This window comes from Chaetodon auriga, chromosome 8 (genome assembly GCF_051107435.1).
Source record: "Chaetodon auriga isolate fChaAug3 chromosome 8, fChaAug3.hap1, whole genome shotgun sequence".
Taxonomy (NCBI): Eukaryota; Metazoa; Chordata; class Actinopteri; order Chaetodontiformes; family Chaetodontidae; genus Chaetodon; species Chaetodon auriga.
In genome coordinates this window covers 20,002,794-20,019,100 of record NC_135081.1, presented here as the reverse complement: position 1 = coordinate 20,019,100, position 16,307 = coordinate 20,002,794, and the positions used below count along the sequence as shown (strand labels likewise).

Below are 16,307 nucleotides of genomic sequence, written 5' to 3'. Positions count from 1 at the left end.
GCTGATGAACAGAGACAGCGGTGTTGGCTGTGGCAAAACTTGCTCTCACCAGGAACTTCTTTGACATGTTTCTGTCAGCTGACAAGATTTTCCAGGAACTGCAGCCATCCTCCATCCAGGATGCTGTGATGATGTGTGGTTCACATCATGCAGGACAAAGTTTCCAAACGCTGGCTGTGATGCCTTTTAGTCTGAGACACAGCTAATTTTGTTCTCCATACTATTCCAACAGGACACTGAATATCTTGGCCTACTGGTTCGTCTTGTTTGTGATGCTTATAAAATCCTTGTTGCTTTAAAAATTAATCCATTAACTAATTGAATTGCTCTTTATCTCTTTTTTATTTAAGGCTGACTGATTTCCCAACAGACACGACTGCATAGCAATAGCTACAATATCAAAATGCTGATTGAGTGATAATACATCAGTAATAATAATAATACAGTAATACATATACCTGTATAAAAATCAGTGGTGGACAGGCTCCAGAACAAATATGAGAAATAAAACTATTTAAAATTTGGCTCACCGTCTTGGCTACAATAGGTATTAAAATGCTGCACAAATGATAATCTATCAGTAATAACAATCAAATAATATAATTTCCATTTACTATTTGTTAGTTGTACTTAGTTAACAGATCAGAGCATGGGTGTTTCTACAGTAACCATAGGCCATCACCGTGGATTTATAGTGACTTTATTTTGTTTCCTATGTGAGTTTGAGTCACTAATGGTCCTGTAGTGTTCCTGGAGGTCTGTGCGTGTCACCGTGTTGTTTTGGTCCGCTCGGTGGAAGCCGATCTAGCCCCCAGCAGGAGTCTGTCCAATGAGGAGAGGAGGGGGCGTTCCCGTCGGCTTTCTTCTTCACTGGTATGCGAACCACAACTAACAACGACGGTGCTACTGATGGCAAACGAGTCAGAGTAAAATTCACAGCAGGTAAGACGTTAGCTAACACAAACATAACGTGTAGCTTAGCTTAGCTTCAGTGGTGATTAATGTTCCTGATGATGGTGCGGACTGTTCTACAGATCGACTGTTGGTTCGTGCGAGTTGTTCATTAAATGTCAGAATTACGCGACGACATGAAATAATGTTTTACTGATTATATTTAAACAGTAATGTAAAGACTGAAGTGTCGCTTTGGTCATTAATGACGGCGTTAGACGAGTTTTGTTCCGGCCGGTACGTTCTGTTCTTGGCTGAGGCTCATCACCGCAGTATGGCGGCCTGGTCCCTGCTCTCTGTACAACGTTATGTGGACGCAACCCCACATCGTGGACGGTGTCTAAGCTGATGACAACCTGCGATCCGTCGGTGACATCTCGTTATTTTCATGCTGTGGGTCTCCTAGTTCCGTGCACACACAGTGTACCGTTAGCAGTGATCAACAGCAGCAGCTGTGGCCTAAGAACAGTGGGTGACCCGATTACTCTCACCAACATCGACTGGGAGGCATTTAGGGACACATCTACTTTACAACAGAGGTGGAGAGTAACGCAGTAAAAGTACTGTACATAAGTAGTAGTTTGAGGTAGTGGTACGTCCATTCTCTGCTGCTCTATACTTCTACTCCACTACATTTATCAGACAGCATTAGTTTACATACAAAACAATCATGATGTTTGTTGAACTTATAAAACAAAACAATGCAGCATCATGATTTATTACTTCATCATGTTGTGCATAAAATATATTAAACTAAACAGTACATAAAATGGTTCAAGTCAGAACTATTTGTACCATTATGGCAGTAAAATGCTAAATCCACATGAATGCATCAGTAATAATAATCCAACATAAAATAGTATAATAGTGAAGCATTGTTATTTTTTAAATTTAGATACTTTAAGTACATTTTGGTGATAATAGGTGCATTCTTGTGCTTCAGTAATATTACTTAATATCAATGCAGGACTTTTGCTTAAAGTATATTCTCAAAGTAGTACTGCAACTTGTACTTATCTGAATACTTCTTCCATCACTGATGAACTGCGTGTGTTTGCATGCATACGAGCATCCTGGTTATGTTCTGCACATGTTTCAGAAACCTGGATAAGATCTTAACCTGGTTTTGAGAAATCTGGATATACTACATGGAGTACTCCGATAGAAACCGGGTTACTGCAGCATGTCATCATCTTATCCAGGTTTCTGAGCCATCTCACAGTGACCGAGATGGAGATAAATCAAGACACACAGGTAGCCTATCACAAACCTGAATGCTGTTATGATCACGTTTATGGGCATATGAATAACCAGGTTTTTCATGGTGCACATAAACACTATGTCCTGAATGTAGGCACATGTAAACACACTTAAAAATATTAATGGTACAGTACATTATGTTTTGGAAGAATTCAGACCAGTAATTTTCAATATGTAAAAGTAGCAATACCACACAAAAACTACTGCCTCTGAAATGTACTGTAATAAAAGTATAAAGTAGCATAATATGGAAATACTACAAGTACCTCAAAGCTGTTCTTATGTGCAGTATCGTGTGAACGTAGTTGGTTTCTTTCTTTACTACAAGTGATTTAAATACCACAAAAACATGAGGCTGCTATAAGCTGACTTTTAAGACATCTGCCACCAAAATATCTAAAACCATACTTATTTCAAATAAGCATGGCTTTTTTTCTTTTTAACCAATAATGCTGTTACTCTCCAGATGAATATAGGTATACAGAAGGGTCTCTTAAATCCCGGTACTTACTAAAGACTTAAGAGGATTGATGAATATTATCATGATGCCAGAGATGTGATCATCAAATCCTAGCTTTTACAGATGACTTACAGCTCGCTCTTCATAAAAAGACAATCAATTTTTTCATTAGTTAAGGCCTTAATGACCAAGAAGTCGCCTAACTGACTCGGCAGCAGTTCTAGAAAACATACAGAATATAAAGTGATGGTGTCCAGTCTTTTAAGAGCTACAGTAGTGCTATGATCATTGTAGAGGGATATTATACAAGTATTAAGACAAAACTGCAAACATCTTTGAGAATGTTCAAAATTAAATCTTGGTGCTCGTATAGAGAATGAAAAAAAAAACACTGAGTAAATGTCACAGTCTAGTCTCACTTCAAGTCCCAGCAGAATTCTGTCTGAAGTATAACAAGAGATTTTTCATTGTGGACAGAGGACCAGCTGAAGTTTATTCTCCTGGGAAATGTTTGCTGGAATCCGTCCCGGTCCAATTTCACATTCAAGCGGCTCTGTGGCATGTGGTTAGTCAGCACATGCTGCTGCACCTACGTACGGCAGTTCTCTCTCCTCATGCTATCTTTTGTGTTGTGTGCAGACAGCTACAGCTATGGGCAAGTCCCAGTCACACTTGGCCAAGCACAAAGACGAGAGTCAGGACGCGCTAACGGCTGATGGCGAGTACAGAGACAGTCAAACAGAGGAGGATGGGAAGAATGGAGACGTGTCTCAGTTCCCCTACGTGGAGTTCACCGGACGGGACAGCGTTACGTGCCCAACGTGTCAGGGCACCGGCAGAATCCCAAGAGGTACAATTTTCTAGATACAGGCAGTCATTGCTCAATAACCACCATCATTATAATTTTTACGTCTGCATGCAGAGCAATGCTCTTAAAGGTGGGGTGAGCCATTCTGGAGAAAGACTGTTGATGTTTGAACTCAACAGCCAAACAAAGATACCCCTCCCTCCAGTGCTCCTTCAGAAGCTACAACCCTCCTACGCCGTTCTGACCTCTCCTCTTTGGCTGCTTCTCAGCCATTTCTCCCACACAGGACAGCTAGCACTAGCAGACCATGAGGAGACATTCACTGAATTTGACAAATTCTATTGGATTTGAATGGCTGCCCTCACCTTTAAAGCCCCTGAAGACGTAGTTTAAAATCAAACTATTTCTCAATAATATTATATATCCGTGATTAAATAAGCAACATTCAGTCCAAGTTCAGAAAAAACATCCTGTGGTGTTATTCATTGTGACTGGACAGTCAGAAATCTCAGGTTTGAATTGTAAATGTTTATAAGCCTCTATTGTTATTGTGGCTAAAAGGACAACCACAAGGCTTAACAGTGTCTGAGCCGATATCTTTCAGCCTCATTTGAAATTAAGTCAATTGGTATATTAAAAATTTGTGCATATTGTAATGGAGATGACTGAAGGTTTCTAAAGGTTCAAGCATTCAAATAAGTTCAGCTCACATATACTTAGAAGGAACCTAAAGTTTATATAATTCAGATCCAAAGATTTCCAAATATATCACTACAACAGTCCAAATATAAATACAAGTTCAAGTTATGTCTGCAACAAAGTTCATAGATCACAGATGTCGCAAATATATAATAACATGCAAGAAAAATCAAGAGAGTTGATGTGTTGTACCACAGTGCTGCTTCGTGGAAATCTTACAGCATACTCCTTACTCAATCCAACAGCAAAATGACACAGCTTTACTTTCTGTTTGAATTACTCAACAGGCCAAGAGAATCAGCTTGTGGCTCTGATTCCATACAGCGACCAAAGGCTCAGGCCAAGCAGGACGTAAGTCTGCAAGGAGTCAGTGCTCTTTTTAAAGATGAACTGTCTGATGATAAGCTGTCTGCATGATGAAACCCAATGAAGACACAGTAGCATGATAGACTTTGAAGCCATCAGCTGGTTTCAGGGTCTCACTTCTCTTTTCTTTTCTCCTCTAGAAAGCTGTATGTCACGATATCAGTGGCACTGTGCCTGCTGCTGTCTGGCCTCGCAGTTTTCTTCCTGTTCCCTCGCTCTATTGATGTCTCCTATGTCGGAGTGAAGTCTGCCTACGTCTCCTATGACCTGGACAAACGGATTGTCTATCTCAATATTACAGTAAGATTGACTTAAAACTGTAATAATACCCTGCAGGAGAATTTGATTATTTGGCTTGTGTGCAGATTTAACTTTCTGACCAAACCTTAAAGCAGCTATAATCAATATTTTTATGTTAACAATGGATCGCATGACTTCATGTATGTGCTGCTATACACACATAATTATCACTTAACTCTGTTGTTATGCTTAGCTCTTATCTAAGCAACCTCATGAAGTCCGTCAGCTCATTGTGTTCGTTTTCTGCCCCATGACTTGTGTTTTGGTTCCCTCTCTCGGCTCTCATCGCTGCTGGTTTTGGCTGCAGTCGGCAGCTATTCTACTTCAAAAAGACTCTAAAAAAAGCTCTGTACAGTACAGGTAAAATAACAAACAGCAGACTAGCTGGTGAATGCTGTGGAGCATTTAGCAGCTGAACACCACATATTTCCATGAGGGGTTGATGGAGACCAAAAACAGAAGGAGAGTGAATATTGGACTTATGTCTGCCAGGTTTCCACTGCCCTCAGGTGGGCAAAAGAAATCAGTTACTGCAGGTAGTAATGACATTTCTTTTTCATCCAACACTCTATTGCCAGAATCTCACACTTTATGTCTTCCTCCATCTAGAGCACTCTGAACATCACCAATAACAACTACTATGCCATATCTGTGACCAACATCACAGCCCAAGTACAGTTCTCCAAGACAGTGATAGGCAAGACCAAGTTCAACAACAGCTCAGTGATCATACCGCTGGATGAACGGCAGGTAGGGTGAAATACACCTCACTGTACACACACAAAGAAAAGCTACACTCAAAGGACTCTACGCAGTCACATATTCGTAAGAAAATCAACTCATTATAGGTTACAGAAAATGGAGTGGAAAAAATGCACTGAAATTCGGATGCACTTAAGTTATGACTGCAACTTACACTTCCTACACAATAGCATTGTCACACCTACAGTCACACCATGAGGGACCTTTTACCACTGTTCACTATTGGACTGCTGGCCACTGATCACACAGCAATTAGGACAAAACAGCACCAAATTGCATTCGTTTTTGTTGTAATTAGCATAAATGTGTTCAATAGTTTCCCTCTTTATAAACTGTGTTTATTGCAGATTGACTACACAGTTCCCACCACCATCGCTGATGAGATGAGTTATATGTTGTAAGTATTTTGCTAGAAGTCAGAAAAATGTTCTGTTTACACTTGGATCATTTTAAATCATCAATCTCTTTCTTTTGTCTTGACAGTGACTACTGCACCTTGTCAACCATTAAAGTTCACAATATAGTGGTCATGATGCAGTAAGTATGACTTTATGTGTAATGTTTGAAACGCATTTCTTTATTTACATCCCAACTTTCAAATATTTCTCTTTATACTGCATCTTTATTTATCAGGATTTTTATCCTTTCATACATCAACATAAATCTCAACAACTCTCTCTTCCACGCTCACATAGTTTCACCCACACATACTCAAGAGCTGCCCAGAAACAGCACAGCCTTCTGCTGTGAGGTACTGCTCAGACCAACAGGGGATACATGGACCTTTGAGTGCCTTGCTCATTTACACATCAACACTGGCATTCAAACAGATTTAAATTTAGCAAAGCAAACATTTTTTGAGACGGTATACTTAATCCTCTGTGGTCCAAGCCAAATAGCAGCTTTCGAGCCAAGTAACATTAGACTGGATCCCAGTGAAAATGGGTAAGAAAAGAAGCAGCTAATGCCATAAAGGCTATTCTTGCAATTCACTGGTTTTATATCTAGAACAAAAGGCGCTAAAGGCTGATTGTGAGTGTCTGTTGCAGGCTTCAGTTTGATGCACTTAACAATAGCTGAATGCATCAAAAGGGTGATTTATTCTGTGTGTAGACATTTTGGAAGGATAAGAAACAGAAAACAGCACAATTATAACATAAATAGAGCTGAAAATGGGGTAAACAAAAGTATTTTCGTTGAACAACTAATCATCAACCAATGAAAATGCTTGCTTGTCATATATGTCGAAGACCTTCCTAGTTCAAACTAGCCGTACTGAGCTCACATACGTACATACCAAGATAATGTAGTTAACCAGCCTGCAGACTGTCCAAGATTACAAATGTCATGATCATTGATTATTAATGTGAAAAAATTACTAGTTTTAGCTTTTTTTTTTAAATTGCCATCTTGGGATCAACTCATTTAGACTTAAGTCAACCAAAAAGTTCTGCCCCAGACAAATACTTATAACACTGAAACTCAAAGCAAGACCTGTTCAAGAAAGGACAGTTTCTCATCCGCTCGTCCCACCCAGACTTTCCACACCACTGTAGGATTCAGGACCGACACCTGTGCTCGTCTCACCTTGTCTGATGCACAGTGATCGACTCTGTGACTATTTTTCAGGGTGACAGTGACGACGTCCTACTTTGGCCACACGGAGCAGGTCTCCCAGGAGATGTACCAGTATGTGGACTGTGGGGGTAACACCACCTCCTTGCATGGGCATGTGCAGGTTTACCAGTAAGGCAAGCAGAAGAGCCCAGGCATCACATGGTGCTGTGACTGAGGTTCTCACAGCGATAACTGAAAGAAAACTTTGCTCAGTGACAACAGAATAATGGACAGGGACATAACTTTTCTTAATTAGTCACATGGCTCATCCATTCTTAAATTCCTTTTGCAGGTCAAATGCAATGTTTAGAAGAGTTCCTTTGGCTGGTAAAAGCAGACAATCTTACCTGCCACAGCCAGAATTTTGCAGGATTTGCCTCCAGGTTTGTAGTCATATTTCACCCTGGTGCCAACAAAACATACAGATATATTTTAATATTCACATTATTGATATGCATTCCAATCATGTTTACACTCCTCAGCAATTAAATTAATAAGAATATTGTATGAGTGCAACAGGAATGCTGCAACTACTCCTTCTCCCGAATACTGTATACCACTTTTAATGAAAAATACAATTGCAAGATTTTTTTTTTTTTTTTTTTGACACCATGAAAACCACTGAGCTGTTCTTCTTCTTTCTGAACTCTTTTCATTCCTTCCTACAACAGCCTCTCTATTTGTTTCATAAAAATGCGATCCTTGATATTGTATGGTGCAATATAGATGACGTATTAGCTTGGCCTTTTTTTTTTTTTTTTTGGCTCAGAGTTCCTTATTTTCAGCTTGAGTAGAAGTAGTTTAAGTCTTCTCTTATGTTTATCTATCATTCAATTGAGTGTTTTAAAAGCTAATGTGACTACTATGAAGACTGTTACAGAGTGTATAGCAGGATATAAAATAACTTTGTAAAAGGGATAATATTTTTAGTTTCATAGCAAATGTGGGAGCATTACAGAGGGCTATAAGATACAGAAAAGTGGAAATGTAAAATATGTACTTCCTTCTGGCTTACTTCAAAACATGTTATGTCAAGAATAATTGCTGGTGTGGGAGCACTTTCTTCACTTTAATGAGGTTGTCCTATTTTTGTGGGCTGTGGTGTCATTCGCATTAATGTGTTTGCTATTTTAATCCACTCCGCATCTGTAACTTGTCCCATGAGTTGACTGTTATTCTTGAGTTTTGAAATATTGACTTCCTTTTGTCACCTTTATCATGGTATCATTTTGGATAGGGTGATGATTACCAGAAGTGAATAATACCATAAGCATTCACTGCACATTCACATTATTCTCCATTTTTAAACAGATAGTGTGAAGTACTGAATGACTCGTGTCTGACAGAAGATGCCCTAAACGTGAATTATTTAAATTATTTGTGATAGCACAAGTCAGATAAAATGCTATAATGCAACTGTTAATACAATGTCTACACAGTCATCATAAGAATCCCATAACGCAGATCCAACCCTTCTTGATATCTGATGACAGTGTTGATGTGAATACCTCTCTGTTACTGACTCTAGCACAGTGCTGTGCTTTTCATGCATGAAGCTGAAAATAAAATCATGACTCATTTTGAAGTTTTGTTTTGTTTTTTTTTCCAATTTCTTGGGTGTCTCTGTGGAGTTCTGCTAAACTACAGTGTCACACACCTCTGCTGAAGATCCCCAAAACTGTTATTACACTGCTGTTTAATTACATAATTTATCATTTATGAGTAATCGGACATCTGTGCCATCACTACTGCCATGGTTTTTATTGTGATAAAAACGATCTAGAAGTGAACCAACAGGTCAGTCTCAATCACACCAAATCTAAATCGAACTTTTGTTTACATTATTTATTATTATTTTTTTAGGGTAGTAAAATGTGATCACCATTTCTGATATTTGCATGTTCATTGTAGGGCTGCAAATAACAATTATTTCCATTATCACTTAAGTCTCCCAAATCCTAAGTAAACATCTTTAAATGTCTTATTTCACCCGACCAACAGTCCAAAGCACAGATATTCAGTTGATGATGACAGACCACAAAAACACATTCATAATTGAGACATTGACTTTATGGCATTTTTGTAACAACAATTAATCAATTGTCAAAATTGCTGCCAATTAATTTTCTGATCTATTGATGGAATGAAGAGGAAATGCTATAAATGCCATGAAAACAAAATCAAAAACAGAAATGTGTTGGAAGTGCAAATGAGATTTGCAAATTTCGTGCCAATCTGATCATTGGATTTCAAAATGTTTACAAGTGATACTGAGAGAGTGCAGTGGTAAAAACACAAAGGGAAGATGGATACAATGAAAATGTGGCCATTTATTGTCAGTATAGGCTGCTCTGGACAAACTTGTCAAATGACAGAATGGGCCAGCTGAGAGGTCCCACCACTAGAGGGCATACAAGTTTTTTTTTAAGCAACAATCCACTTTTGTGGTCGCAGTGAGTACAACATCACCTGAGGCTATGAAGGGTACCGTACTGCAAATACCCAGAAAGGAACAAATAACTACTAAATAAAGCTTAATTACTAAATATCTCTTAATTGGTCTAACTTTACATATAAAAAGTATCCAGATTAAAACTTTCACATTTAATTGTTTTCCCAAATAATTTTCTTTTCCTTTTTGTCCACTGCTGTCAATAATAGATCTTTCTGGTTGTATTGTGTGTCAATGTGTTACTCGGTACAGACTGTCTTGTACTCCTTGCCGGAGCTACAGTAGAAGCAGGAGTCTCCAGTGTATCATGGTATGTTCACATCTGTTGCATTCATTTAAACACCAGTTCACTTCCTCTCAGAGATCCAGGTCAGTGGTTTGGACCACAGCTTCACTGGGACACATGTGGCAATACAAAACATAAATAAATAACACACGCACACACAACCAGAGAGTATCATCGGTTTTCCCTTTGTCTAAGCATGCACTGCAGTGTATTCATTTCCTGTATGAGAGACAGGCTTTAAATCAAATCCCAGTCAGTATATTAGTAGGAAAATATCATCAAAAAAATCATCAAGGACAAAATAAATGTTCTGCTTCAGTACATATCTGTGACAGCTCCAAATTAACAGATTGCCCAACTTGTTTGTTTAGTCTATAAAAACTGAATATGGGCTGATGCAAAATTAACACATTTCTTTTATTCTGAAATATCGGTATTAGCCTTAAAAATATCAGCATGTCATTTATATATGCATTATATACCAGAAATTAAGCCAGCCTGTCCTTAACCATTGCTAATAATAGGGGGTTGAAGTACGTTACATTAATGAATATATCACGTGTTATCACTGTGCAAAAAGGTAAACACAAGAAAACAGTCAAATGAGTCTATGACTATACTGTACGAGTTCAGCTTCACCACGCAGTCTAAAGTTCACACCATTTGTCTGGATCTAAACTGAAGCGGCAAAGCTTTTTCTCTCAGCCAAGACTGGACAATGTTAAACAAACCAGCTTCTGTTTAGGTCAGTCCACAAATGAGCTGTTTGATTTTGTAGCCGCTTAGTCAGAGTGACTTGCATGTGCAAGCAGCAGGGATGATTGAATGTCTTACTGATGGTTTCTTAAACAGAACAGGCGACTTTATAATCCAACAGTCCATCTGATTGCTATGCAAACTGGTAGACAGTATACAGAACTTTGCATCATTGTAGATTCTGACATGCAAAAAAAGGCCACTGGCTTTTTATGGAAAAATAGCAAAAATCAGATATTTGGAGCAAAAACAATTTGAATCATATGGAAAGCTACTTTCCTGTTTGGTTTCACTGTACAGAGGCCCAGGAGAGATGACAGCCACATTTGATTTGGTTGTGTTATTGCCATTACAGCAGACCTTCCCCTCACTGTGCAGTTCATATAGGCCAAGCACTTCCTCTCACCAGGTATAAAAGGAAATGGCTTTTCCACGTGTTTGACATGAACTCATCTTAGATAAGGTCTTGCTTTCTGAAAATAAGCTAGTTGACTTCACACCAAAAGTTTTTTTCTGCCTCAACTGGATGTAGTCTCACTACAGATGTCATCTGGAGATAAACAACATGATGACTGTTCACGTTTACATGATGAAAGGTTAAAACCTTCTGACAATCAGCCACGAAACCGACTCTGAAAGTCAGTTCAACCAAATTACAAAACTGTGAATTTTCTCACTTACCTCTTGTGATATCTAGCAGTTAGCTTTGGATTAATTTGAACACACTTTCAGATATCTAAGATTTCTGCAATTATTCCAATACAATAGAAGTGAATGAAATAAAAAAATTAAAATAGAAAAAAAATTACATTTAAAACACTATTTTACACTGTTCAATGATGTCATTTTGGGCTTTGGGAAACACTGCTGGACATTTTTCACTTTTTTCTAACATTTTATAGACCAAACAACAAGTTGATTAATCAAGGCTGATAATAATAATAATGGTTAGTTGCAGCACTGCTGTATATTAAATATCAGATCTTCATCTCAGTCTTTTATGGCTGCAGCAATCCATCCTTCTGCCTGACATATTTTTGGGTCTTCTGTTGAAAAAAGTCTGGATTTCCATCAGACTTTGAAATAAAGTTTTGTAACTTTTACCAAAGTTCGTCTGCACACACAGTGAGTTTGTAGTCACTGACCCAATAATGAGGCTTGTTGGTGTTAGCTAGCTAAGTTAGCTAACGTTGCTTCATGTTTTGAAGCTATAGCATACTAGCAAGATTATAATTTAAACTAGCTAACATTACTCAACTGCTGTTTAACATGCACCTAACCCTTTGGTTTGGTTTTGCAGTATATTTTACATACTTTGCAAGTTAGCTTGGCCAACGCTCCTATTCTGTATTAGGCGAAAAAAGTTACGGTAGTACCGTCTTAACGTTAAGTTAACGTAACGCTAGCTAGGTAGCTCGTTAGCTAGCTAACAGCTACCGTTACCGTTGAGCTTCGAGAAAACTGTTTTGAGAAGTTCTTTGAGAAAACTTTGAGAAACGTTTTCGACTAATATGTGTTATGTCGAGTTTACCTTCAACTTGTTCTCCGCGTGTGAGGCCACTTTCAAAAGTTACCGCACCGCCAGAACCTCTAAATGAGCCTGCCCCCACACCAGGACATTCTCCCCGCCCCGCCACGCCCCGCCCGTCCGCCTCCCCAGGACTAATCGGGTTGTAGTTTCGCCTTATGCAACAGCGGGGGCGACGTGGAGAAGTCTCAGTGCTCGTAAGGGGCTTTCACCTCCATCTCCGTCCACCGGCTGTCTGCTGCTTTCTCCAGCTGACATTCAAAATAAATCCGAACATGAGTTTCGTGGGTCTCGTTTCAACGGTTCTCTTGGCCTCCTTGGCGGTTCTTGTCGGCTTGTGCTCCGCGCGCTCGGACGCGCCCCGGGGAGTCGCGGTCGGGTTCGTTTTTGATCCCAAAGCGAAGTGCGAACCTCCGTGCGAACACGCAGGAATCTGCATCCGCAACAACACATGCTTCTGCTCCAAAGGCTATGAGGGAGAGACCTGCCAGTATGGTGATGTTAAAGACCTTTTGTTATTTCCTTTTTAAATGCTTTCAAAGTGTAGAGCTGAGTTAAGTTTTCCACCTGAACAGTACGAATTCAGTTCCTTTCAGTCTCCCTAAACACTAAGTAGTTAAATAGAGAATGTATGTATTCCTCCTCCTGCAGAAGAATCTTAGCTTACAGAGAATTTTGGATGGTACAATAAAAACCTTGGCATGCAAGACATATAATGCATTGTATACACTTTCTCTATAGAGCAGGTTTAAGGTAACTTACATCAGTTTAATGCAGAAATGTAATGCAGAGAGATTTGTGTAAGCGTAAACAGCACTTAGAAATGTGATTGATTTCATGAACAAAACTTTGAATCCAAGTTTAAACACTAATGTCAAAATCTTGTGTGAACGCAGCTAACTGTTATCCCAAATGTAAGAATGGAGGAGCGTGTCTTCGCCCTGGAAAATGCAGATGTCCTTCTGGATACGGAGGAAGATACTGTCACAAAGGTAAGCAGCTTTGATTGCAGTGACTTGAAAATGAATTATTCTGGTCGGTCCTGCAGTTGTTGACAGTCATGTGTCTGTCTTCATGCATTTTATCCGAATCTGTCTCTGTATATATCCCATATTTTCCTTCTTCCATGTGATACAGTAGAACTTGTAACACACAGCTGTCGTCCCTCTTTTATCAGATTCCTTCCGAAACTCCAGTCTGAGAGCAGCTTGATTTTTGCCAGAAACAAAACTGCAGAAATAGTTCAGAAAGCATAAAAACGTCTCAAGTGGCTCAACCTTTATGGGCTGTCATGAGCCTGAAGGTTGGATTATCAGTAGCAGGGCTGAAGCTACCACTCAGGAAAAGTCACATCCCTCCAGTGAATTTGGGGATTTTATGATACGCAATAAGAGTCAAATGAAATATATCAGGGTCTTGAAAGATGGTTATATTATTTAAGTGTAAATATCTTTAAATGTGTCTCATTCCTCAGAACATTCAGTTAAAATAGAATGACTTCCTCTGAACAGCATTTAGACCAGTGTTTCCCAGCATGTGGGTTCGGGCCCCCACAAGGGGTCGTAAGACCACTAACAGGATAAGGATGAGAAAAACTTCCAACTTCATTTAATACCAGAATTACTGCATAATTTAAGCTCAACAAGCTTCTAAAAAAAAAGAAAGACCTATAACCATATGTGATGACTGACAAGGGGTCCCAAATAGGCCCTACACATTATTTTAAGGCGTCTGGGGGCCAAAATGTTAGAATCACTGATTTAGACAATAGCATAGGGTGATAATATTTACCTAAATTATGACTCAACAGTTAAATTGCTAAATAAAATGTGAGTTTTTTTGTGTCTTGTCAGAACATTTTACAGAGGGGTTTGTCCTTGAGGAGTTTCTCATTCTAAAATCATTGCAGCTGAACACTCAACACTTGAGGACAGAACAGGTAAAACTATCACTGCTGACGGCTGTGATCTGTGTCTGTCTTCTGGCAGTGACGTGCGAAGGGGGATGCTGGAACGGAGGGGAATGCACCGCCGTCAACGGAGTGGCCAAGTGCATCTGCCCCTCCAGCTGGACCGGCTCGAAATGCCAAGAGGGTCTGTTTATAGCCGTATCTAATTACTCCATTAACACCACAGGTCAAAGTCACCAAATGGAGCCAGTGTCTCAGCTGGAGCTTTTCATCAGCAAGAACCTACTGCAACACTCAAAATGCTGTTTCTGTTCCAAGCTGCTGTCATGACAGGAAGGAACATCCAGTCACCTCTGCAGCAGTTCATCTAACTTAGTGGTTCTGAATGACATTTAGATTTACAGCTTGTGAATGATGATTGAGAGATTTTTGGCAGTAAATTGCAGCTCCAGTTGGGTTTAGCTAAGCAACACTTTCCTTCTCATCCTCAGAAGAATCAAGGCTGTGCAGAGGCTGTTGTGTTTTGTGCAGATTGCGATCAGCAGTTTAACCTTGCAGCTCTTAAATATTCACACTGTACGTAGCGTTGTTTAGCTGTTTGACTCATGGGTCAACAATGAATTTACCTTTAAGCTAACCTGCTAATGAAAAACAGTTGTTGGCTCCATCTTCACCTATTAACATCAGAAAGAAAAAGTCAAATTAGAATATTGTAACCATTCATCTGTAATTTACGCTAGCAGCTAGTTAGCATAGCTTAGCAAACAGACTGGAAATAGCTAGCCTGCTCTGTCCAGTGGTAACAAACTGTCCACCAGCTCCTCTAAAGCGTAAAAATGACAAGTTGGGGTTTTATAGAGTCCATGGTTTTAAAGAAATACTTTGAATCTTTGGGGAAATGTGAAGTAAATGTGAAGCTACAGCCAGTTAGCTTAGCATAAAGACTGGAAGCAGGGCAAATAGCTAGCCTAGCATATAAGCCCTTGTTCAACCACAACTTGCGATCTTAACACTTCCTCTAATGTACAAATCAAATGAAATATGTATTTTGTGTGTTTTTTACATTTCCAGCCTTAATGCTAAGCTAAGCTAATTGGCTGCTGGCTGTAGATTCAGACGTAGTGCACAGATATGACCTTCTTACGTATCTCTTTGTATGAAATTAAAGCATATTTCTGAAAACTAACGGTGTTGCTGCTCAGCCTCCAGTAAATGTGCGTCACCTGCATCTGAAGCTCAGATCTGCATCCTGGCATGCTGAGAATGTCTCTCTGTGGTTTATCCCCTGTGCAGCGATCTGTCCCCAAGGCTGCAAAAACGGCGGCGTCTGTGTAGCTCCAGGAATCTGCAGCTGCCCGGAGGGGTGGCTGGGTGGTGCCTGCCATACTGGTGAGTGAAGACCAGCACTCTCATATGCATCAATGCACTTTACAAGCACAGTTTCTTTTGTGTCTTGTCTTCCGCTCCTCATCTTTCAAACTCTGCTCAGGTCTGGTTGTGCGTTCACCGGATCCTCGTTAACTGACATCTTACTGAGGTCTCAGTCTGCCAAACAGCAGAATGATATAAATCACATGCATGTGTCTGCTAGGGGAAAGTTTTCAGTTCAGCGTTTTTCCAGATGTGATAAAACTCAGACACGGTTTCTGGTGGATTTACAGTCTCTTCACAGCCATTCACTTGTTTCTCAGGTTTTAAAAAGATTAACAGCTTTTGTTGTTGTTTCTTTTGTCTCGGCTGTAGCTGTGTGCACTCAGCCCTGCGTGAATGGAGGGAAGTGTATTTCTCCCAACAAATGCCGCTGTCGACCCCCTTTCTCCGGCCCCCGCTGCGAGGAGAGGAAAAAGGCCCACTAGTGTGACCCTGCAGGGGTCAAAGGTTAATAAGGCCCAATAAGGGACTTTATGCTGATGAGGACAAATTGTTTTTTTAGCTTTGGTTTTTGGTAGTTTTTACACTTTTTTACCACATGAAATGTCATTCTTTTTTAAGAAACATTGAACCTGTTGAATGTTCTCATTTGACTGTATAAACATGAGGTGTACTGTACTGTTATGTGTGTCATTAAATGAATAAAAGAGTGAAATGCACGATTATGAAAGCTCCTTAACATATCAAAAGTGTGTAAATAGTACATTTTCTTTATTTTGTCT

General features: G+C 39.6%; 2 protein-coding genes across 2 annotated transcripts; both read left to right on the top strand.

The window, feature by feature from the left end:
* Positions 1–729: 729 nt before the first annotated feature.
* Positions 730–8,802, top strand: tmem106ba (transmembrane protein 106Ba). Its single transcript, XM_076736436.1, has 8 exons — positions 730–942; positions 3,311–3,521; positions 4,466–4,529; positions 4,685–4,844; positions 5,454–5,594; positions 5,954–6,003; positions 6,090–6,143; positions 7,236–8,802. Exons 2-8 carry the CDS (start codon positions 3,323–3,325, stop codon positions 7,354–7,356), a joined length of 789 nt encoding a protein of 262 aa, XP_076592551.1. The 5' UTR covers positions 730–942; positions 3,311–3,322; the 3' UTR covers positions 7,357–8,802.
* Positions 8,803–12,479: 3,677 nt separating this feature from the next.
* seraf (Schwann cell-specific EGF-like repeat autocrine factor) lies at positions 12,480–16,188 on the top strand. The gene is made up of 5 exons (XM_076738114.1): positions 12,480–12,740; positions 13,142–13,237; positions 14,234–14,338; positions 15,448–15,543; positions 15,898–16,188. The coding sequence occupies exons 1-5, from the start codon at positions 12,521–12,523 to the stop codon at positions 16,008–16,010; spliced, it is 630 nt and encodes a 209-aa protein (XP_076594229.1). The 5' UTR covers positions 12,480–12,520; the 3' UTR covers positions 16,011–16,188.
* Positions 16,189–16,307: the final 119 nt, after the last annotated feature.